This window comes from Dendrobium catenatum, unplaced genomic scaffold, assembly GCF_001605985.2.
Source record: "Dendrobium catenatum unplaced genomic scaffold, ASM160598v2 fragScaff_scaffold_998, whole genome shotgun sequence".
NCBI classification, from domain to species: Eukaryota; Viridiplantae; Streptophyta; class Magnoliopsida; order Asparagales; family Orchidaceae; genus Dendrobium; species Dendrobium catenatum.
In genome coordinates this window covers 1,641,148-1,664,647 of record NW_021319460.1, presented here as the reverse complement: position 1 = coordinate 1,664,647, position 23,500 = coordinate 1,641,148, and the positions used below count along the sequence as shown (strand labels likewise).

The following is a 23,500-nucleotide window of genomic DNA, read 5'->3' as shown; positions in this document are numbered from 1 at the left end:
ACATCACCAGCATAAGCTTGGTTGCTCAAAAAGGCAAACATGAATATGCCCTCATTATAAATAAAAGGAAAACTACTACTTCAATGGTTGACTTGGAAGCATCGAATAATAAAATAGGAGATAGTAATTGTCTTTCATACTTTCAATATTCAATTTGTAGATTAATAAATATTACAAGTGCTCATAATAGGTTATTTCACTCTCAAAATATTTGATGCTTGACTCTATGCTTTTAGTGCCTAACCTATATTACTACTATAAATTTGAAAATTCACTCAAGACAATTTGTGTAACTTATTTATCATCTAATCTATTCAATTTTAAGAGCTGAGCTCAAGGAGGATGATTGGTGGTGCGAAAGTGTGTTTAAGACTCAAGGCATTTTCCATGCACCAAGTCTTTAGGCCTACTCAAAATGTGCCTCAAAATGTGGAATTTTAAATAATTGTTCTTATTCTAGTCAAGCTTACAAACCTTCTCAACCTTTTGCTTTAGTTCATAGTAATGTGTGGGGACTATTTTGAGTAAAAAATATATCTAGAGCTAGATGGTTTATTTATTTTTTTGTTAACTATATCCACCTCACTTGGATTTTCTTTATTCAAAATATTGAAGAGGGATAAATTCTTAAATATTTTAGCTTCATGAACCATACTCAATTTTAGTCCACGATTCAAGTCTTACAAGCTGACAATTCTAAAATATACTTTGAATTAATTTTGTAAAATTATCTTCTACATTAAAGGATTATCCACCACAGCTCTTGTGTTTACTCCTCTCAACAAATTGGGATTGAAGAAATATGCACATATCTTATAAATGGCTAAATCACTACTATTATGCACAAATATTCACAAATATCTTTGGGGAGAAGCTATCTTAACAAGTATTAATCTCATTATCAAGATTCGCTCAAGTCTACTTAAATTTTAAATGTATGTTCAAATGCTTTTTTTTGCAATTCTCAAGACTAAAATCATTTCTTCCATTCTTCAAATTTTTTATGTTTAATCTTTATTCATATTTATTCTCACAACGAGGTAATTTAGATAATGAATCTATCAAGGTTATTTTTATTGGAAGTTTCCCAAATAAATAAAAGGTACATATGGTATTTCCCTATCACTAGAAAAATTTAGAAGTCCATGGATGTGAATTTTTGTTAACACTACTTTTGTTGTATGTAATCCGAAACTTAGGGGGAGGAAAATCAATAATAAGAATTTCAAGTTTGAACTTATTGGCCATCCCTTATTTTCTCTTATCAAATTAATGGACAACGAATATTTTTCATTATGTCTCATTCAACCAATTGAAGCCTCACTAGAACAACAAAGTCTCTTATCATTACATCCAACTTACTAGGGCACCATAGGAACTGCAAACTCCCTCATCACTTGTTTAGGACACCACACATGTTCAAAATAAGCTTCATTGCATATCAAGAATGAAAACTAAAACCAAGAAGGGGAGCAATTAACATATCTCTAGCACTTAGAAGAACCTCAATTCAATTTAAAACTAATTTAAATATTGTCTACCATGACAAAACTAGTCACATTTAGAGAGACCAACTTTTAATCTAAAGAAGGAATTGAAAATAGATTAACTCGACTAAATTGTGTTATAACAAACTCTCAAACTACAAATATTCTAATCAAGGCATTATCTAAAATTAGTTTTGATTATTTAAGCAAGAAGCTTGGTGTGATAAACATAATTCAGTTTGGGGGGAGTGTTAAAATAATCCTAAATTTGTTACCAAAACTTTTCCATTTACAGCAACCCATCAATCCATGGGCAACAATTTTCTATTTACAATAGTCTAGTAATTTATAAACAATGGCTTTCCATTTATAGCAATCTATTAATTTATTGACAACGACACTTCATTTATATTATGTACAAATTTTTTGATTTGAAAAAGGGTGATCCCCCAATCTTTAGGATCAATTATGCTGAGAATGTTAACTGGGCTATAGGTTACATAATGTTTATCGTCGTAATGATGTTTAGCTTCGATGCATTAAAGATAAATGAGAATAACTTCATAAATTTCTCGGTCGTAAGTGGAGTCTTGAAGAGATGGATTAGTATTTAAATATTTTTTGAAGATAAGTCAGGGGGAGGTTATATCTTTATCTTCAATATTTATGTGTAAAATTTTCTCAACACTCATTTTGAGCATGGGTTCAAACATTTCAGATATTTGTTGGGCCATTGATTGGGCCTTTTCGTAATTGATTTTTTCGAAAGTTTTTTTTGGCTGATTGGGCTCTTCTGCCCCATATAAATAAGTTTTTAAGGGTACCATTTTTGGAGGAGTAAATTCTCCTCATCCGCAGCCTGCTGGACCACATCCTCTGCCACGGGGATTGCCGCAGAGAGTTGGCCATCCTCATCCTCGATGTGGGACGGATGGTGATGAGCATCCTTTTGGGGTGCGTCACCCCTCATTGTCCATGTTAGGTTGTAGTTCCTATAAGATATTCACGTGTTAGAAAATATGGTAAAGAGTTATCTTTACCTTTAATAAATTCTACAGAAAAATAAAAAATTGCTAATTGGGCTTGCTAGGTAGCAAATATTTATTTTGATGCTAGATTTTTAACATCTTTCTGTAAAATAAATTTTGTAGAAAAGCTGTTGATACGAAGAATAAAAGTAATATTTAGTAAATCGTCTTGGAATTTACTGATAGATTTAATAATAGCCAACATTTCCTTTTTAATGGTAGCGTTTTTAGTTTGAGTAGGATTCTATAATCCTGAGATAAAACGAACTAATTCTTCCTTTTTTGTTGAAGGACTTTGTTGTTTAAGTATACCTCCATACCCTAAGTTGGAGGCATCAATTTCAACAATTTTTAAATAAGCGGAATTTGCTAAATTAATATAATGAAGATTTTTAACATGATGCTTAATAATTTGTACTGCTTTTGTATATTTGTCATCACAAAGAGGGGAGTTTTTACGAAGTCTCTTAAACAAGGGTGCATCATCCTTGTAAAAGTTGTGATAAAAATCAGATACATAATTTAAAGCACCAAGAAATCGTTGAAGCTGTTTTTTATCTAATATTTTATTAGGAAATTTATTTGCAAACTCTATACTCATGTGGATAGGAGTTATAGTACCATTTTTTATATTATTACCTAAAAATCGAATTTTAGTTTGAAAAATTTTTATTTTAGTTTCCGATATGACCAAACATTTTATCTAGCTAACCAGATAAAGATTTTTAGATGTTTAAAGTGTTCGTCTATATGTTTTGAAAATACCAAAACATCATCGATATAGATGAGAATGTATTTATCGTATGAAATAAAAATTTCATTCATAATTTTTTGAAATTCAGATGAAGCATTTTTTAGTCCAAAGGGCGTTACGTTCCATTCGTATTGCCCGAATGATACTGTAAAAGTAGTCTTATAACGACTTCCTCTTTAATCTGAATTTGTCAATATCTAGATTTTAAGTCAAATTTTGAAAATAGATTAGCTTGTGCTAATCGATTAAGAAGATCTTGTTTATTAGGAATAGGATATCTTATCCATTTTAAGACTTTATTTAATGGTTTGTAGTTTATTACGAGACGGGATTTTCCTCGTTTTTTTTTTCTGGTGCATTCATAACATAAAATGCAGTACAACTCTAAGGGGAGCTTGATTTTCTAATGATTTGTTTTTATAAAAAGTCGATAATTTCTTTATGACAAAAGTCTAAATATTCTTTGTTCATTTGTGAGGGGCGAGAATTTGTATGTATTTGACTTTCGTCAAATCCATTAATATGAGGAAGACTGATACAATGAGTCTATCTTTTCCAGAAGCTAATAGGATTATCATCACAAACGGTAGTCTTAATATGTTTTTCTAGTTCAAAAATTTTTTATTTAATTTCAAATTTTTGCAGCTGGCTAGTTAGTTCAGCTATTTGAATTTCTTTAATTAAATAGTTTATGTGTAATTGTTTTTCTTTGAATCTATTCATTTCATTTAGTATAATCTCTTTAGGATCTGTAATAAATATAAATTTGAGATGATCGCAACAATGAGATATGATACCTTCAATATTAGTAGTTATTGGTATAATGCTAAATAGGAATGGAGTTCCTAGTATAATATGTTGAGATAGAAATTTTACTAATAAAAATGAGGTTTTAATACAATAGTCTTTGAATTTTTGGAAGAAGGGAATCTTATGAGGTACCTAATAATTTAATTATTTCATCTTTGATTTTTGGATCTTGGATTGTAGTTAATATTTGAATAAGTTGATTTTTTTGTTCATCAGTAAGAACAAATAACCCTGATTTTTTAACTATAGATTTGTAGTAATCACTACTAAAACAGTTATTACAACAAGATGAAGAATATGAATCAGAGTCGTCTATCTCATTGTCTGTTTAAGAATTAGATTCAGATTCTTCTGAATTTAGAAGAATTTCCATTAATAATTCTTTTGTATCTGTATCTAATTTTAATTCGTTTATTTTCTTTTTCATATGACATTTATTTGACAAATGTCATATTTTACCACATTTAAAATATTTGATCGTTCTTTTAGCTTTCTTTTCATTTGATTTCGGAAAATGTTTTTCTTTGTATGGCCTTTTTGAGAATTTTTTTATATTTAGATTGAGATACCATTTTATCTCTTTTATTATGACGTTTTTTAGCTAAATTTCTTTCCCTTCCTGTTTAGGGTCCGGGACATGCAAATTGCTCAGACAAGGCACCTAATTGCTTTCTGTCAGATATGCGTTCTCGTTTTAATTGTTGAGTCATTCATATGTCATTACATGAAGTAATTCCTACTTTAATACATTCACTTATTATACGTCCATATGTATAATTTTCAAAAATTAATTGCCCATTGGCATTTCTTAATTTTTCTTTGACCTTTATAGCAAAGGTGGCTGGGAGTCCTTCTAAGAATATCTTTCCATTAGTTTGAACTAGCGTCTGAAAGGTTCATAAATCTGGTTATAAAGACGTCTTTATACCAGCGAAAATGTGATAAAGAATGACATTTTAATTTTTGTAATAGAGATCGCATTTGTTCTCTGTTATCAGTCATATATCCTAGGAAATGTTTTAAGATGTTACGTATAAGTGTATAAACAGCTTCATCATTAGTCTTGTCAGGATCTAACAAGCTTTTATCACTTTGCAGATCATTTTTCTTTGCTTGACTAAGATAATTATTCCACCATCCTTTAAGAATTCCGGTAAATCCGTTAACTATGATTTTCACCACTTCCCAAGGTTTATTACCCTTATTTTGGGCTACGGTTGCGTAGATTAACATACGATGGACAATTTTATGGATTTGGTAATCGGATAGACCATCAAAATTTTATTCATATAACTGTCGTGGATCATAGGTTCCTTTAGATATTCTTCATATAAAAGATCAGAGGCAGTTGGTCTTTGGTAATAATATTTGCCTAAGAATTTTTTAGGATGTTTTAACTTATTTAATGTCAATGGTATATTTGGATTAAGATTCAAATTTGAATACTTAAATTGGTCTTCCAATTTATCAATATCATATTCGCTTGAAGAAGCCTCTATTTGATCTTCTTCCGAAACAGAAAAAGATACTTCTTCATCTAAGATGATTATTTTTTGTGATTTAATTTGTTTTATAACTTCTGAGATGTTAAAATCTTCATCTAATTTAATTTTAATTGGAGGAAGCTTTATGTCTGGTTTTGTTATAAGCAGTTTATTGATAATATTTGAGGATTCTATTGTTGACTGATCTAATTTAGCTTTTATTAGATCTAATTTTTTATCAAAAGTTTCTAAATAGGAAGTTATAGTTTGTAGGGTGCTATTAGCAAAATTGAGCTGTTTAATTAATGTTCAATTCTCTAATGGCTTGTGGGTCTGATGGAATATTTCCAAAGGGTACCATTACAACGTCAGGTTTTGACGATTGTCCTCTAATCATTATAATATTAGAAGTTATGTTATTAACAAACCAAAAGGCAAATGTTATTGTAGTCCTTCCATTTTTATTTAGATATTTTAGAGCTAAGAAATATTGATATGAGAATTGTATTCGTTCTTGTTCTGAGAACATTTGTCTATACCAATTTCGAAATGATTCGAATTTTGATAACATATAATGACAGATGACCGTCTCTCTTAACACTGTATTCTAACCGTAAATTATTAAAATTGCATTTCGAAGGGAGTTGGGGATCTAAATTCTTGATTATCCCTAACTTGATGTAATATTCTATTTCAATTTAATATTAATCCTGGACTAGAATATATTTCAGATTCATCAGATTTAGAAGTTTGGACGTCTTCACCTGATGTCGAGGGAATAGAGATTCTTGGAAGATTAACAGATCTTCGTGGATTAAAGCGTACTTCGACATTGTCATTGAATGTTTAAATTATTTGATCTATATCTTGATTTATGACTGGTTGAGGTGTAATTACTTGAGGTAATATCAATTGGTCTGGAAATGTTACCTCATTCCATTTAATTACTCGATTAATAGTTATATTCGAGGCTAATAAATTTGTTTCGATTAATGTAGTTCGACTATTGGGTTGAACTACCTTTTCAATTTGTGGACTTAAGGTATTTATTACCTTAAAGTGAATTCTATAAATTAGCGCTATAGTTTTAGATCCAGGGAAAAAATTATATCCATGGAGTTGAAGATGTAATTTTAATGCCTCAAATAGATGAACATCTGATAACGATAGACTTAGATTTGGAAAGGTGTTGAAATAAACTGGTCCATGACACAGACTGGTTTCCATAACATATATTAATGATTGTGCCCAATTAAGGCATCGTCCATCTCTTAAACATGAAAGGATGGAAGCATTAAGTCCTCTTAATGTTAGAGGCTTGAATGCTATTTGGATTAATCCAATATGCAGATATTTGTAATCTTGCATATATGATCTTAGATCATCATAAGATAATAGAAAATTTGTTTTATCTGTTGAGTCAATCGTTAGACTGTTCTACCATTTTTATAGTAGTTTTACCTTTGAAATCAAAGGTAACGATTCGATAGATTAGATTTTTATCTACTTTGGGTAGAGACCATTTATTTAAATCCTATTCGTTGAGAGGATATTCTATTAATTATGCGTTTTTGATGTCGCGAAAAGAGGGTATTTTACCCTTTTGAAGAATGGATGTGGATGAAGAAGAAGAAACCATATGATAAATCTGTTGGTAAGTGTGTATTACAACTGATAAATAGAAGAGGCAACTAGAAACAATTTAATAATATAAGAAACATATACTAATATGTTTTGCACAAAAACATGAACTATCCAGGACTAACGACCCTATTCTGAGGGATTTACTGTCAAAGTTCAATACCAGTATGCAATTCAATTTAGTAAACCTGTCTTAAGATTATTAAAGAAAGTTTTATAGGATGAACCCCGTCTCCCCCATGTAGCAGGAGAAATACAAACTTACCAACCAGAGTAAATTACTCACGCATGGCTCTGATACCGAAATGGAAGTTCAATTAATTAAATCAGAACAAGATAAATTATCCGCAACAATAATGAATCTTAAATTAGAACAGATTTTAGATCAACCTGATCTAGACGAACTCAACGAATCACAGAATAATGAATCACAAAACAATGAGAATAATGAGAACAACACTCTTATTAATTCCTTACAAAAGGCCATTATCCATAAATGGTTTATCTCTATAACATTAGTAATCTAAAAATCATAAGTACTGCCAAATCTTACTGCTTTAGTAGACAGCAGTGCAAACATGAATTGTGTCCAAAAATGACTAATTCCATCAAAATATTTTGAAAAAACTACTCAAAAACTAACTTCAGCTAGTGGAGATAGTATGCAAAGTAAATATAGACTATCTGAAACAGTAGTATGCCAACAAGACTGCTGTATTAAAATCTCATTTTTATTAATAAAAATATATCTCAACATATTATACTAGGAACTCCATTCCTATTTAACATTATGCCAATAACTACTAATATTAAAGGTATCGTATCTCATTGTTGCGATCCCCCTCTCAAATTTAGATTTATTACAGATCCTAAAGAGATCATACTAAATGAAATGAATAAATTCAAAGGAAAACAATTACATATAAACTATTTAACTAAAGAAATTAAAGTAGCTGAACTAACTAGCCAGCTGCAAAAATTTGAAATTAAACAAAATATTTTGAACTAGAAAAATATATTAAGAGTACTGTTTGTGGTGATAATCTTATTAGCTTATGGAAAATAAAGACTCACTGTGTCAGTCTTCCTTATATTGATGGATTTGACGAAAGACAAATACCTACAAAATCTCACCTCTCACAAATGAACAAAGAATATTTAGACTTTTGTCATAAAGAAATTACCGACCTTTTATAAAAATAAATCATTAAAAAATCAAGCTCCCCTTGGAGTTGTACTCATTTTATGTTATGAATGCAGCAAAAAAAGAACGAGGAAAACCCCGTATTGTAATAAACTACAAAATATTAAATAAAGTCTTAAAATGGATAAGATATTTCATTCTTAATAAACGAGATCTTCTTAATCGATTAGCACAAGCTAATCTATTTTCAAAATTTGACTTAAAATCTGGATATTGGCAAATTCAGATTAAACAAGATCGTTATAAGACTGCTTTTACAGTACCATTCGGGTATTACGAATGGAACGTAATGCCCTTTGTACTAAAAAATGCTTCGTCTGAATTTCAAAAAATCATGAATAAAATTTTTAATCCATACAATAAATACATTCTCATCTATATCGATGATGTTTTGGTCTTTTCAAAACATATAGACAAACACTTTAAACATCTAAAAACCTTTATTTGGTTAGCTAGACAAAAATAGTTTGGTCATATCGGAACCTAAAATAAAAAATTTTCAAACTGAAATATGATTTTTGATCATAATATAAAAAATGATACTATAACTCCTATCCACAGGAGTATAGAGTTTGCAAATAAATTTTCTAATAAAATATTAGATAGAAAACAGCTTCAACGATTTCTTGGTTCTTTAAATTATGTATCTAATTTTTATCACAACCTTTACAAGGATGCTGCACCCTTGTTTAAGAGACTTCGAAAAAACTCTCCGTATAAAAGCAGTACAAATTATAAAATATCATGTTAAAAATCTTTCTTGTATTAATTTAGCAAATCTTACTTATTTAAAAATTGTGGAAACTGATGCCTTCAACTTAGGGTATAGAAGTATACTTAAACAACAAAATCATTCAACAAAAAAGGAATAATTAGTTTGTTTTACCTCAGGATTATGAAATCATACTCAAACTAAATACGCTACCATTAAAAAGGAAATGTTGATTATTGTTAAATCTATCAGTAAATTCCAATACGATTTACTAAATACTACTTTTATTCTTCGCATCGACTGCTCTTCTACAAAATTTATTTTACAAAAAGATATTAAAAATCTAGCATCAAAACAAATATTTGCTACCTGGCAAACCCAACTAGCAATTTTTTATTTTTCTATAGAATTTATTAAAGATAAAGATAACTCTTTATTAGATTTTTTAACATGTGAATATCTTACAGGAACTACAACCTAACATGGACAATGAGGGGTGGCGCACCCCAAAAGGGTGCTCATCACCATCCGTCCCACATCAAGGACGACAATGGCCAACTCTCCACGGCAATCTCCGTGGTAGAGGACGTGGTCCAGCAGGCCGCAGACGAGGAGAATTTACTCCTCCAAAAATGGTACCCTTAAAAACTTATCTATATGGGGTAAAAGAGCCCAATTAGCCGGAAAAAACTTCCGAAAAAATCAATTCCGAAAAGGCCCAATCAATGGCCCAACAAGCATCCGAAATGTTTAAACTCATGCTCAAAATGAGTGTTTAGCACATTTTACACCTAAATATTAAAGATAACGATATAACCTCCCCTTGGCTTATCTTCAAAAAATATTTGAATACTAATCCATTTCTTCAAGACTCCACTTACGACCGAGAAACTTATGAAGCTATTCTCGTTTATCTTCAATGCATCGAAGTTCAACATCATTACGACGATAAACGTAATGTAACATATAGCCGAGCTAACATTCTCAGGATAATTCATCCTAAAAATTGAGGGATCACCCCTTTTCAAATCCAAAAATTTGATATTCCATTACCTAATGTTAATATTAAAACTTGTTCTTTTAATTATTGGACATACATTCAAGCCATGCACAAAACATTTTATGTGCTAAATCCTACTCATTCTCATTCCTGGATGTTCATTCTTAATCCCAAAATATTAAACAACCCAATATCCTCTTGGTTTTATAAATGGTGGGAATATAAAGAAGCAATTATTCCTATTTTACCACTCAAACTACAAGCCAGTTATAATATTTGGGTTGATTCATCTCCCCATCTTCAAGTCATGAAAACTGAAGATTTTATAGACATAATGGGTGAATTTTTCTTTCTTGCCCAAGCACAAATTTACTGGATATGATCTTGGAATCTTGAATTTAATATGGACTCCTTAAATATTAAATGCCTCATACGCAATTTTTTTGTTAAATGGTGGTCTGCCATTATAGTTGGTGATAAAAAGAAGCATATTGATAAGGTAATCCAAAATAACCTTATCAAAACTCAACGGCAACCTCCTGTTGCAGAATTTTCTTTGAAAAATCTACAAAAAATGTTTAAACAACATTATCCCCATGAATCCCCTGAGCAAATTAAAGTTCATCTTCAAAAGGCTTATTGGGAGCAGATGACCCAGTTATTTCCTAACGACGAAGAGATGGCCTCTCAACGCTCTGATGATACAATCCCTGACACATGGAACCACCCGTCGCTCAAAGCCGAAGATGCAGGACTAAGTCATCGTCCTGGCAAAGCTCCACTATCAGAAGAGACATAAGACTTTTAAAAAGAGCTTGACAGGCAGCATAATGGAATCAATAATACTGCCTTTCTGACGTGTTATATTCTCCAACATAAAAGTGGGTCATTAATCACCCACCAGTTGTTAACAGCTAATAAAGTGGAGAATAAAGTCTATAACTTTTGGTTTAATAGATAAAATAATTGAACTAGCATGTACACAGGAGCATATAATAAAGTTCCCATAGAAGTAATATGGAGAATTCTTGAAAAAAAAGGAGTTAATAACACTTATATTCAAATCATTAAAGATATGTATGCAGGAGATATTACTTGTGTTCAAACACTAGATGGTTTGATCAAGTATTTTCCTATTTCGGTTGAATTACATCAAGGATCCGCCTTAAGAGCATATCTTTTTGCTTTAGTCATGAATATTCATACTAGACATTTGCAAAAGGACGTAACTTGGTGTATGCTTTTTGCTAATGATATTCTGGTTGATATAACTAGAGAGAGTTGAAGGTAAACTTGAATTATGGAGGTCAACCTTAGAGTCTAAAGGTTTTCGCTTGAGTAGATCTAAAACTGAATATATATAGCGTAATTTTAGTAGCAATAGCCCTAGTGAGGAGATTGTGACTTTGGGCGATCAAGCCATTAATAAGAGTACACATTTTAGATATCTTGGATCTATTATTCAGAGGGATGGTGAAATATATGGGGATATTATCAGCAAAATTCAAGTTGGATGGTTGAAGTGGAGGGATGCATTGGGCTTATTGTGCGATAGAAAAGTCTCCATCAAAATTAAGGGAAAATTCTATAAGATGGTGGTGAGACCTGCGATGCTTTATTGTGCCGAATGTTGGCCATTAAACGATAAGCATAATACTAAGTTAAGTGTTTCATAGATGAGGATGCCTAGGTGGATGCTTTACCCTTAGAGATAGGAAACGAAATGAGCATATACTTGAAAAGGTTAGAGTAGCTCCAATGGAAGATAAGATTAGAGAGTCACCTTAGATGGTTTGGTCACATTAAATGGAGGCCTTCTGATGACCCGGTTAAGAAAGTTCAGGTATTAGATTTAACTTATTGTAGAGGTAGACCTAAAAATACTTGGTTATAAAATATTAAAAATGATCTTTCTTTATTAGATTTAAATGAGAATTTGACTTTTAAAAAGATAATGGCGAAAAAGGATTCATATAGCCGACCCCACGTAGTGGGACAAAGACTAGTTGTTGTTGTTGTAGTAGTGATATATCACAACTTTCTTGTAGCAATCTGTGAGGGAATCTTTTGATGATTCTTATGCATGAGAATGATGAGTTTCCTAAATATGACAGTGACCGGAGAAATACTTGTATTCATGCGTAACGTTCTTGGTGTAGGTGAACGTAGTGGCATTCAAAGCTGCGCCATCGATGCAGTTGAATCCTGCCCTCTAGCTTCACCAGAAGACTAAAATGGAGGTTCCTGTTGAGACGTTGCAATCAGAGTTAATGTAGTTGTTCTTCCTTGTATAAATATTTCACTATGCTTAATGTGTTCAAATGGTTCCTAAAGACCACGATCAAACACTGCCAAAATAAGCAAGATTCATCCTTAAAACAGCTTTCTTAATAAGAACTGATTGCCATAGCATTAACATCATATGAGCAAGCAGAGGAAACTTAAGTGGCTACAATAAATTTAGGCTTCATTTGGGACAGCTTTCTCACTGGTTCTTAAAATAGTTTTTTAGTACAAAAAATTTAATTTTTGTACTGAAAAATTGTTTTAAGAAGCAACGAGAAAGCCGTCCGAAATGAAGCCTTAATCATTATTTATACACATCAAAAGCACCAAAACATCCAATTGAGCTTTGCCTGTAATCTTAAAGATGAACTATCCTGAAGCTTGAAAAGTAGGATCATCAATCTTACACAAGCAAATTTTAATAAATGATCAAGGTTTATATATTATTTCAGCTGTAATAAGGTTTTCCTCTAGATCAAGAAAGAAAAATATCTTAGTTCTAGTTTATGAACATCACCTTCAAGCATCAAAACAAAATCTATACCTCTGACTTTCAATTGATATATTAAATTAAAATCTGGTAAGATAAACAACCTAATGCTTTCACATTAAAGTAAATTCTTCATGGAAACTTAATTTTTCTAGTCACCCTTACCCTTAATAGTATAAATCATTGCTTAACTTAATTGAGGATCTATCTGGATGACATTTGAGTTGAATACAGAAATTTTATGTTAGTAGAAGCTCCAGAAAAATATGATATAACATAAGCTTTGTTTAAATGTTTGTACTGTATTCATTTTCAGGACTTTTTCCAAGGTCTTTTGCATGGCAGTTCATAACCTTCATTCAAGCCAAAGCTCATTCCAAATTATGTAAGCATTAATTTTGTTTCTTTTGTACACAATTTCCATGAAATTTACAATAAGTGATTGAAAAGTTTATTGTTTGGACATTTGATTCCTCCATCCTAGAGTGCTCAAAATATTTTCTTTTAGGTATGATGGCATATTATTGATTAAGAAGTTTTTGCTCTGGTTCTTTTATTTTCTTCTGGCTATTCCCAGCATATTACGTAGCAGGACTGTGCAGTTAAGCAATTTCTAGCCTACTGGCATTCTCAAAAAGCAAGTTGAAATTAATTAACACAGATGGGATGTAATTTAAGATGTCATGTTTTCTACTAAATTGTAGAGAGATTTCTATTGCACATGCACATATAAAAGGATGTTTTCCATCCTGCTTGTATTTTTTTATACTCAAGGAGGTTGCTAAAAGCAAGGTATAGCTGCAAATACTTGATGCAATTGGAAACTAACCATGTGAAACAACACATACAAATGGATGACTTAGTTTCCCCACATTTGAAGATATTCACAAGGTTTTGAAAACCGGACCGGACAGCGAACCGGAAGAAGGAGAGGTTCACGGTTCGACCGGTCAAACCAGATGACGTAATAAATAATAATATATTAATATTATAAAATTTATAAAATGAATTAGACATTTTCCTCTAATAACTTCACTCTAGCTACATTTCATTTTCATATTCAACTCTTCAAATAACATAAGTATTGCATCAATTAAATTTATAAAACATAAAAAATAACACAATATAAATGTGACATTAAATAAGTCAATAAAATAATAAAATATAAACAAATATTTTATAAATAAGTAAATAACTAATCAAATAAAAACTTTTTGAATGCATACCTTTTGTCAAGTGTTGGGTTTTGAGGAAGAAATCTTCTATAATACGATTTGGATTTTTGTAGTGTTGCTTGGTTTTGCCAGAAGCATATCTTTAAATACAAACAAAAAATCTTTAATTAATCTCTAAAGATATGCCAACAGGAATTCATAACCTTGAATAAAAGTATAAAACTACAATCTGTCACTGATATGCCAAGCACAAAAACATTCAAAACATGGGTGCATCGTTAAAGAAAAAGAAAAACACATTCATAATACATATATAGAGTTTAGGGTGTTTCTCTTAATTAATTCCACAAAAGAAAAATATAGAAATCATCTCCTAGATTTGAAGCATCAAAAGTTATATCTCTAAATCCCTGGACAGTACACAAGAAAATTAATCAAGGTTTTATTCCTGTTATCTGTCCAACCATCAGCCATGAGTGTGCAACCTATTTCTGACCAAGATCGTTTGTATGAATCAATCAACAACTTGCATTCCTCTTTACAATCTCGTAGAAGATTAACTCTCAATTTGTAGTATGAAGGCAATTTATATCCAGGTCCAATTGCAGCTATAGCATCAATTGTCTTTTGAGCAAAATTAGAGTTTATGTCATTCAATGGGATGCAACTGTCATAAAACCACCGCGCAACAGCTAAATCAGCACGGTGAATGGCTTCTTTGGATGTCATTACACTTTTCAATGATGGCTGAGAACCTGCTTTAGTTCTTGGTGCAAAAAAAATTTCTATGTTATCTAGCTTTCTCTTTCCTCTATCAATGCCTCCATGGTGTGCATCAGAGGATTGAGATTTGGGAAGTGATGAAGAGCCTCTTTCTTCTTCCATACATTCATCCACAAACACAGCTGTGTTCTGCTCTAACTCCTCTTCGGCTTGTTTTTTCTTGCCTATTTCTTTCAAATTTTCTTGCATCTGGTAACGAACGTCATGTGGGACTTTCTTGCACGAAGCTATGTTACCTCTGATTCCTGCTAAATGTTGCTTTATCCTATTAATTCCTCCACCTTTATAAGTAATCCCATAATGGAGGCATCTAAATTATTTTTTCCATCTAGTCCTTTACTTTCAGTACAATGACTACAAGCTATATCATGCTTCTCACGCATAGTTTGAGTCGAAGTTGTTTGTGCATCCATTTTAGAGTACTATGTTCAAACTTCAATAGCTAAAATAATAAAATCAAAAAAGAAAGAAAGCAACATGAAAAAAAGCTGGAAATATGATGCTTTGTGGAATAAGCAAAATTCATGGGAATAATACACAGAATTACGAGGCATATTGAAGAATAATAAGTCTTTTGTTCTCTTAAATACATTCTTGAAGGGACTGTTCGGTTTCAGAAAAAACAAACGCATAATTATCTATCATCTCATTCCATTGTTTTAGCAAAGCCGAGTTTATCATTTTTTCATTAAATGGTGTCAACTAATATCTCCTAATATGTTTTTCATTACTAATTATATACATTGACTCTAATTATAAGATTTATGTTCTAGAAACAGAATAAAAAACAGTGGGATAACCACCACTCAAATTAAAAATCAAAACACAAAAATTTATCTCATAATATTTACAGTAGGATACAAAAATCAGGGGAAAATAGATAGAACAAATAGACCGTCCAAGATCAAATTAGAGAATCAAACAACTGAAATCACATATCTGAAAAATAGAAATGCATGAAGCAGAACAAATCAACAAACTGATATTCTGCATAAAATAAAATAGCTAATGCTCAATAGTTTAAAGTTTAAAATATTAAACTTCACAAAGTCTTGAATTCAACGGTCAAATCCAACGGGTATTTACTAAAATCCTAGCAGCAATCATACTTCTGGTATAATGTCGAACAGATAAGATCTGGGAAGAGGAATGCATGAGTTGTTCAAAGAAAACAAAATGGAAAGAGGGAGAACAGAGAACTGGAGAAGCCGAGAATACAAAGATACCTGAGAAATAGAGATGGCACGAAAGAAGGCGTCGTTCGTCCGTCTATCCCCGTCGTTCGTCTCTCCAAGTCGTTCTCAGCCGAGGCTCTCACGCGTTCGTTCGCCAGTCGCCTCTCTGTCTCGGCTAGGTAGGGTTCGCGAGAAAGGGAGAAAGAAGTTGCGCGTAAAAGAGGCTTCGCCTCATCATATTCGAACAAAAATTTTTTTCAGCCGCTAGATTTGCGATGAACGGCCAAAAATCATGAAGTTTGAAACCGGCCGGTTCTTCCAAACGGTTATGGTCCGGCGGTTCAGCGGTTCAACCGTTATTTGAACCGGTTTTTGACCGGTTTGAATGCAGACCAATTCTAATGATTGACCCGGACCGACAGCCTGACCGGTTCCCGGTTCAACCGGTTGAACCGGCCGGTCCGGTCCAGTTTTTAAATCGTTGGATATTCAAGTAAAATGCTTCTTCCTCCATCTCTTCAACTATCCTATTCGCTATTACTTACAACCAGGAAAAATGATGGAATTAACGATGATTTCTCAATGGAGTTATATTTTAGTTTTCAAATTTATTAAATGAAAAGAAGTTCTCTATAATATTGTACTAAGATACACGTAAACATATACATGTTATATGTTCAGTGAGACAGCGAATACCATTCACGTACTATGTTTCTCTCTATAGCATTCAACACTCTCATTAGATATGTCATTATAGGAGTTTATTGAAACACATACAACTAAAGCAAGAAACACTTTTGAAGATGCATTTAAATGTGGTTTTGATGATAACATTGGCGTCTAAATGATAGCTTTTTTATGTGTCATTACATTGTGTCACATTAGATGCTAATCACATCATTTAAAAGTGATATTCTATTAATCTTTATTGAGGCGCTTAGAAATGTAGTTTAACATAAAAATAACTTCAATGACACAAAAATTATCAACTTTCAACATCATTACTTCGCAAAATTCTAATTAATTTGATTGTATTACACATACAAATACATAGTTTAACTATTTGTTAATCTAATTTTAATAAATAAGAACATATTAATGATACAAAAATAAATAATTTAATATATATATATATATATATATTTAAATTTATTAAAAACCTTTAAACTCAATTGAAAAAATAAATAATCACATAACATTATAAATTACTAAAATTTATTATTTTCTTAAAAAATATAAAAATATATTTTTAAAAAACCATTGAAAAATAGAGTGAAATAAGGAAAATAAAAATAATGTTAAATTGCAATTTAGTTATTTAAATAATGCATTTTAAAATAAAAAAGAATAAATAACTAAAATTATTTATGCAATTTTATAATATATTTTAAAATTAAAATTTTTTATCCATGACATATTTGTCAGGCAAATGTGTCAGTTTTTTTTTTTCTTTTTAATTGAAAAGGTAAATGACACGTCCCACATATATCAAGCACATATCAGAAAAGTGCATGTGTTCTTTATGTGTTTGCAATATTAAGAAGTATTAGAACATCATAAATGACTATTTTAAATGCACATAGAAGTTCTCTTTTTTCATTGATAGGAATAATGTTTTAAATTCAATATCTAATAATCGTACCTGTTCTTCAAATGCCAGAGAAAGTCTTTTCACTTCCTCTTAAAATGCCTTAACCAATCTCTGGCTTTCTGCATAAGATGATTTTCAAAAGATTTGATAGCTAAGAAAGGTATTTCTCCAAAATGATCTTGTCTATTGAAAAAATAATGACAGATTGAATACCAAAATGACAAAAAAAAGATTAATTTTAGTCACCTGAAAGATTGACATTTAAATTAAACAAGCTCATCTAATATTGCAATTAAATTGACATACCAAAAGGATGATTAAACAACAGAAAACAGTTAGGGAAGCAAAAGGGTGAATAAATGAGAAATATTTGGCTCAACCCTGGTCCTAACAATTGCTTATCATAGCAAAGAGGCCAAGAAAGCCATATTTAATGTATGCCCAACACACATTTGTGTGCCACAATATTAACCTCTCCCGTGGAATACCACGCCACACCATTGCTCAAGGTGGAAGCGCTCGGCCTCGGGCATAATAAAGTTGGTATAACTCCAACAAAGAAAAATAAATACAATCATCAAAAAACTGTGGGTGGTTTGGGATCACTTTTATATTTTTGTTTGTTTCTAATTTTGCTTCTGTTTTTTCCAGAAATAAAACATGTTTAGCATCTTAAAATATGTTTTTGTTTATTTATGTGGTGGTGGTAGAGCTCTCCAGTAAGGTAAAGGCAGCGAACAATGAGGTGATGATATTGATCTTTAAAAAAACTCCAAACATCTAAAATTCTTATGAGCATTTTAAAAAATATATATTTATTTGCAAAAATAAAAATAATATTTTAAAAACAAAATGCCAAACATATATGTTTTTTTTAAACCATTCTCGACAAGTTCCACCAAAAACAAAACGCTTATTTTCTAGTAGAATTAAACCAGAAGAGTTTTTCTAAGCGTTCACATGAAAAGCAAATATAATGAAGATATTCATAAATGTGATGCAAATTCAAACAAGTTCATGCCCCTATCACGTATCTATTGGAAATCCAAACAATCTTCTACTATTTTAGGATAGGATTGCACATATGTTGCTTCAACATGAGAAAATGTACTATTACCAAGCCAATTAGCTTAATTCACAAAAGAGTTATAAAGGGGGAACAAACAAAACCCATCAAAGCAACTGCAAAACTATAATGTTGGCATCTCATTTAAATAAACACTAAGATATAGATGCATAAAATCACATAATAACATAATAACACAATATTGAAGAAATTTTTTATATAAACAACACTATGAAACTGATGGGACATCAGAGCATAGAAAGTATATCAGAGGCGTGGCCGTCGATCTACGGACACGATCGAGTCTATGTATTTATGAGTCATTTCATGTATTTGTTTTTCTTTATTATGTCATGTGGCTTTTTATTATTTATGTGTTTCTTGCTTTCCTGTTTTACCCTTTTATTAAGGGATGTCGTATGTAAGCCTTAGGGGCATTGTTGTCCTTTTATTTTGTGAGTCTTTGTATGAGGCTATTTATAGCCCTATTGTTCTTCTTTTCAAGTTAATGAATGATTAAAAAAAAAATTCCACAAATTTTGAGTTTTTGCGTAAGCTTGAGAAATCGGAGTGAGATCTCTAGGAGAGGGAGGATTATGCATCACCCACCAACCTAGACAAGTCGGGTTTGTGGTTTTACTTGTTATCTTTCCCCTTCCGTTTCCCCACCACCACCACCGGTCATACCTTCCACTTCCCCACTCACGGCCAAGCTTTCACCCTCACTGAACCCTCTCCCCTCCTCCCACCGAAAATCCCCTTCAAGCCCATCATGTCGCTGGCCCTATCCCACCCCCTCCTCTCTTCCATCATTGTTCACATTGATTCCTTTTCCTAATTTGGATTTGGTAATTTTAGGTAACTCAAGACTTTTCAAAATTCAAACTTATTTGAATTTGAAAAGTTACCTAAATTATTTTTCTTATTTTAGGAAACTTTCCAAACCCTTGTCTTTGAATTTAAATTAATTTAGGATGAAATATCTCATCCTAAATTTAAGTCCTTAATTTAAGGAAGCATTAAAAGCTTCCTTAATCATTCCCTCAAGCCTTTAATGCCGCCGGAATTGTTTCCTAAAACCAAATTTCCACTTTGGAAACAATTCAAATCTCCCTTCTTCCCTTTGGCCAAATCCTTCCCTAGCCCCAACTATTTAATTTACTTCCAATAACGGAACTCCTCCACTTTGAAGTAAATCCACCCCACCCCACCCTCTCTTGCCGCCACCCCCTCTTGCTCTTTCTCTTCCTTTAATTATTTTCAATTAAGGAGATAATTAGGAAGTATTGAATTAGATTTCCCCCCATCTCCCCTCCCAAAATCTGAACCAAATATCTCCCACTAACCCTCACCCTTGGCCGGCCACCTATTCTCCTTTTCCCTCTTGATTTCTCTAGCTTACCTCCTCCATATCAAGAGGAGTCTTCGAGGGAAGCCTCAATGATCTTCATCACATCTTAATCTCAAGGACATGCATGGCCGATCCGGAACGTGATTAAGGCCGATCCTACGACAAACAAGGATTTGTTTGCATTCTTCACTCTACCTTTTCGACGTCAACCCGCGCATCGACAATACCGTAGAAGAGTATGTAGAGGGACACCCTGGTTGAGGCTATTGAAGAACAACTCGGCACCGTTCAGTGGAGAATCACAACTCAACCATGATAAGGATTTGCCAATCTTTCTTTTCGTGTATTTTCATTGTCTAACTTGCTCTTGTGATTTGATAGATTCACGAGGATCTTGCTCACCAAACTCTGTCGAGCTTAGTAAACGTAAGGATTGAGTGCACTTCATTTGTTTCTAATCTTATTGTTAGATTAGGGATTTTTCGTTGAAAGCTATTATATTTGCATGACGTTGATTTTCTTTATTATTCTGATAATTCAAAGCTCTTATTGTGCAACTTAGCCTAAATGAAAGTGACCGTCCTTACGTTTTATTTTGTCGTTTTTATTTGCTAAAAGTTCTAATCATTAATATTCTAATCAATAAGTCGTGCAAGTTATTATCAAATTACTTTAAGCATTGTAGTCCTACATCAGAAACAAAGAAGATTAACAGAAAATTGCTTGATAGAAAATACAATTCAAAAAATCAGTACAACAAATAGAAAAGATGCATTGCGCTTATTTACCAACTAAAATCATATTAGCATATTTTTTCTTTCTTTTTATTCCCAAAAGCCACAAATAATAACAATATTCTGCAGATTTCAGTTTAGACAAAAAGCTAATGTTCAAAACATGCATTAGACAAGTTGGATTTCTCAATTCTTAATTCATGTCAAATGATTATTTTATTCTACATGATTAGTCTGAACTAATGATAATTGTGCTAGAAGAGCCATATTTGTTACAGAAAGGGATGCAACAATGACCATGACTTTGGCCACCTTATTTGAGAGGTAGATGAAACTAAATGGATATTGTAGACTTAGGCTTCGTTTGGGACGGCTGCAGCGGTCGGTAAAGCAGGTTATGAAGTTGTTGTCCAGAAAGTTGCTTTATAAATTTGTTGTACGTAAATTAATAAATTTTGTTTGGGTAGTATAACTGCCGAGCTGCTGTGATGCTACTGTATAACAACAAATTACCTTGATACCCTTCTATTTATTAGCATGAAATTTTTTTTATTAAATATAAATGAACTCTTAATTTTTTTTTAAACTAAATATTTTATGAATTTTAAATATAAATAAACTCTTAATTTTTTAAAACAATGTAATATCATATTTTAAAATAAACTAAGAAAATATTTGATAGATATGTATGGAAATTACTATTTATAAAGGACATTTTTTATCAAGTAAATTGCAGGCAAGGAAAAAACGAATTAGCAAAGTACTCTTCAGAGTTGCAGGCAACTGAAGAACTCTTGAGAGGTCTTGTGTTCAGCAAATTGCAGACGTATATGTGAGAAGCTCAGCTGATACATAGAAGAAGGCCTAACTGCTCAAGATGAAGGGTAGGATGTCTCTCCTCACTTTAGCTCTCGCCCGCGTCTCTTTCCTTCTTTTCCCTTCCCCACTTCACATTTTCACACGCGAGAGAACTTCACTTAGGAATCTCTACTCTCTCAAATGAATTTCTAAATTTGGATCGTCTCAAGTTTGAGCGGATTTGGGTGATTAATATCTCTGTAAACAAGCAGGATAGAGGAATCTCCTATAGTAAGTAGATCATTCAAAGCTCAAGAACTAACGAATCATCGTCGTTGTCATCGCCGACGGCTTCGGTAGCGCCGGCGTTGGCTCTGTCCAACTCAAGGAAGAGGATGGAGAGCACGGGAAACAAGAAGAACGTGAGGCAAGTGGGGCCGCACAACAATACGGAGCTGCATCTGGCGGTAAGTGTGGTGATCTGGTGGTAATGCATAAGATCATGAGCGAGATCGATTCGCAGATGATAGGAGGCGGGAGGGGGAGGAGTTCGACGCCGATCGAGGTGGCGGAATATCTTGAAAAGATGAAGGATAATTTTGACATTTTAGCATTTCAGAATCACGGAAAGCAGCGAACCTTGCCAGAAATTTTGGGTCGCAAAAAGCAGGCTACGTACATGAAAATTTCTCTACCGCCGGCGAAACGCATCAACCCAAACAGAAGGTGGCTCGCGTCTCAAATCGTGCCGCAGTGGAGACGGCATCCCAAACGGACCCTTAGGCTTTATGTGGAGCTAAATTGCCAAAAGGGTTTATGTAGAAATTAAGACTTAGGCTTTGGGGTTCCTCAAGAGAAATTTTTAGGGTATTTAAGATTTATTAAGGATTCTAATAAGGAGCTTTTAGAAAACACTAAAGGGTTATATGATTAATAGAAAAAGGAATGCAAAGTATTTCAAATGTAGTGGATTTAAAATTCCGGTTGCTTTATTTGATGAAAAAGGTCAATAACCAAAACAGCGGAACTCACTAATCCTAAAGAGGATTTTGCAGATACCAAAATTCAGAGAACAATAAAATAAAGAGCTGTCTATACATTGCAATAACCATCTTTCAAAGACAAAATATGATAGATGTATATGATTTCCATGCCTATAGCAAAAACTTGCAAAGAATAAAATCTCATTACACAAGAATGAACCTCACATCCAATGATAATCCCTGAGATTGTCTTTCCCAAAAAGAACAAGATAGAGAAAAGCACAATAAGCCAAGCACCGACCGAAAAAATAAAGCAAAAACAATGCAATCGATCATCCATAAAAGAAATCTTGATTCAAATGCAATGGTTATTTCGATCCACTGATCAATATACTATCAGATTTTAAAGACCAGAAAGAGAAAGAAGAAGAAGATGATAATGATACCCACATGCGAGAGGTGCTCGGCTTGTGCATGAGGGAAACCGGTCAGGAGATGTGCCTCCTGCGTGTGAGTGAGGAAGGGAAGAAAAGAGAGTGTGTGAAGGCCAAAGGAATTTCTTGCCTACAAGAGAGGGTCAATCTGGAGCTTCTTGCGTGCGAAGAGAGGGGTTGAACTATTCGAATGAGAGAGAGAGAGAGAGAGAGAGAGAGAGAGAGAGAGAAAGAGATCGAGTGTGTGAGTGTGCCGTCCAAACAGCCATACTTATACCCAAGAAATTTCTAATAAAAGCTAATTATCATTCTATTTTCCCCCTTCTTATTTTTTATTGAGTTCGAGGGATCGAGTGTGTGAATCAAGCGAGTTGATTAGATGTTGTTACATTTAATTCATGTGACCATATCAACCTTAATTAATCGAATTACAGTTTGATTTTGATTTTCAAGAAGGGATCGCGAGTTGATTTTGCCTCGCCAAATACGAGGTCAGTGGGCTTGTGATGATAAA

At 32.5% G+C, this 23,500-nt stretch overlaps 1 protein-coding gene across 7 annotated transcripts in view; it reads right to left on the bottom strand.

Annotated features, from left to right (window-relative positions):
* LOC110106655 (elongation factor G, mitochondrial-like) overlaps window positions 1-23,226 on the bottom strand; it is a 53,612-nt gene extending 30,386 nt beyond the window's left edge. For 3 of the 7 annotated variants that reach the window (XM_028697797.1, XM_028697798.1, XM_028697803.1), the window contains exons 1-2: window positions 23,003-23,226; window positions 14,123-14,211 (exon numbers count right to left, since the gene is read on the bottom strand). In XM_028697797.1, coding sequence (XP_028553630.1) covers window positions 14,123-14,211; window positions 23,003-23,028 — 115 coding nt within the window. In that variant the 5' untranslated portion in view covers window positions 23,029-23,226. Of the gene's footprint in view, window positions 1-12,249; window positions 12,365-14,122; window positions 14,473-17,671; window positions 17,740-23,002 lie in introns of those variants that run through there. The other 4 variants (XM_028697799.1, XM_028697802.1, XM_028697801.1 and 1 more) reach the window with 3 other exon arrangements.
* Between the last annotated feature and the right edge of the window lie 274 nt (window positions 23,227-23,500).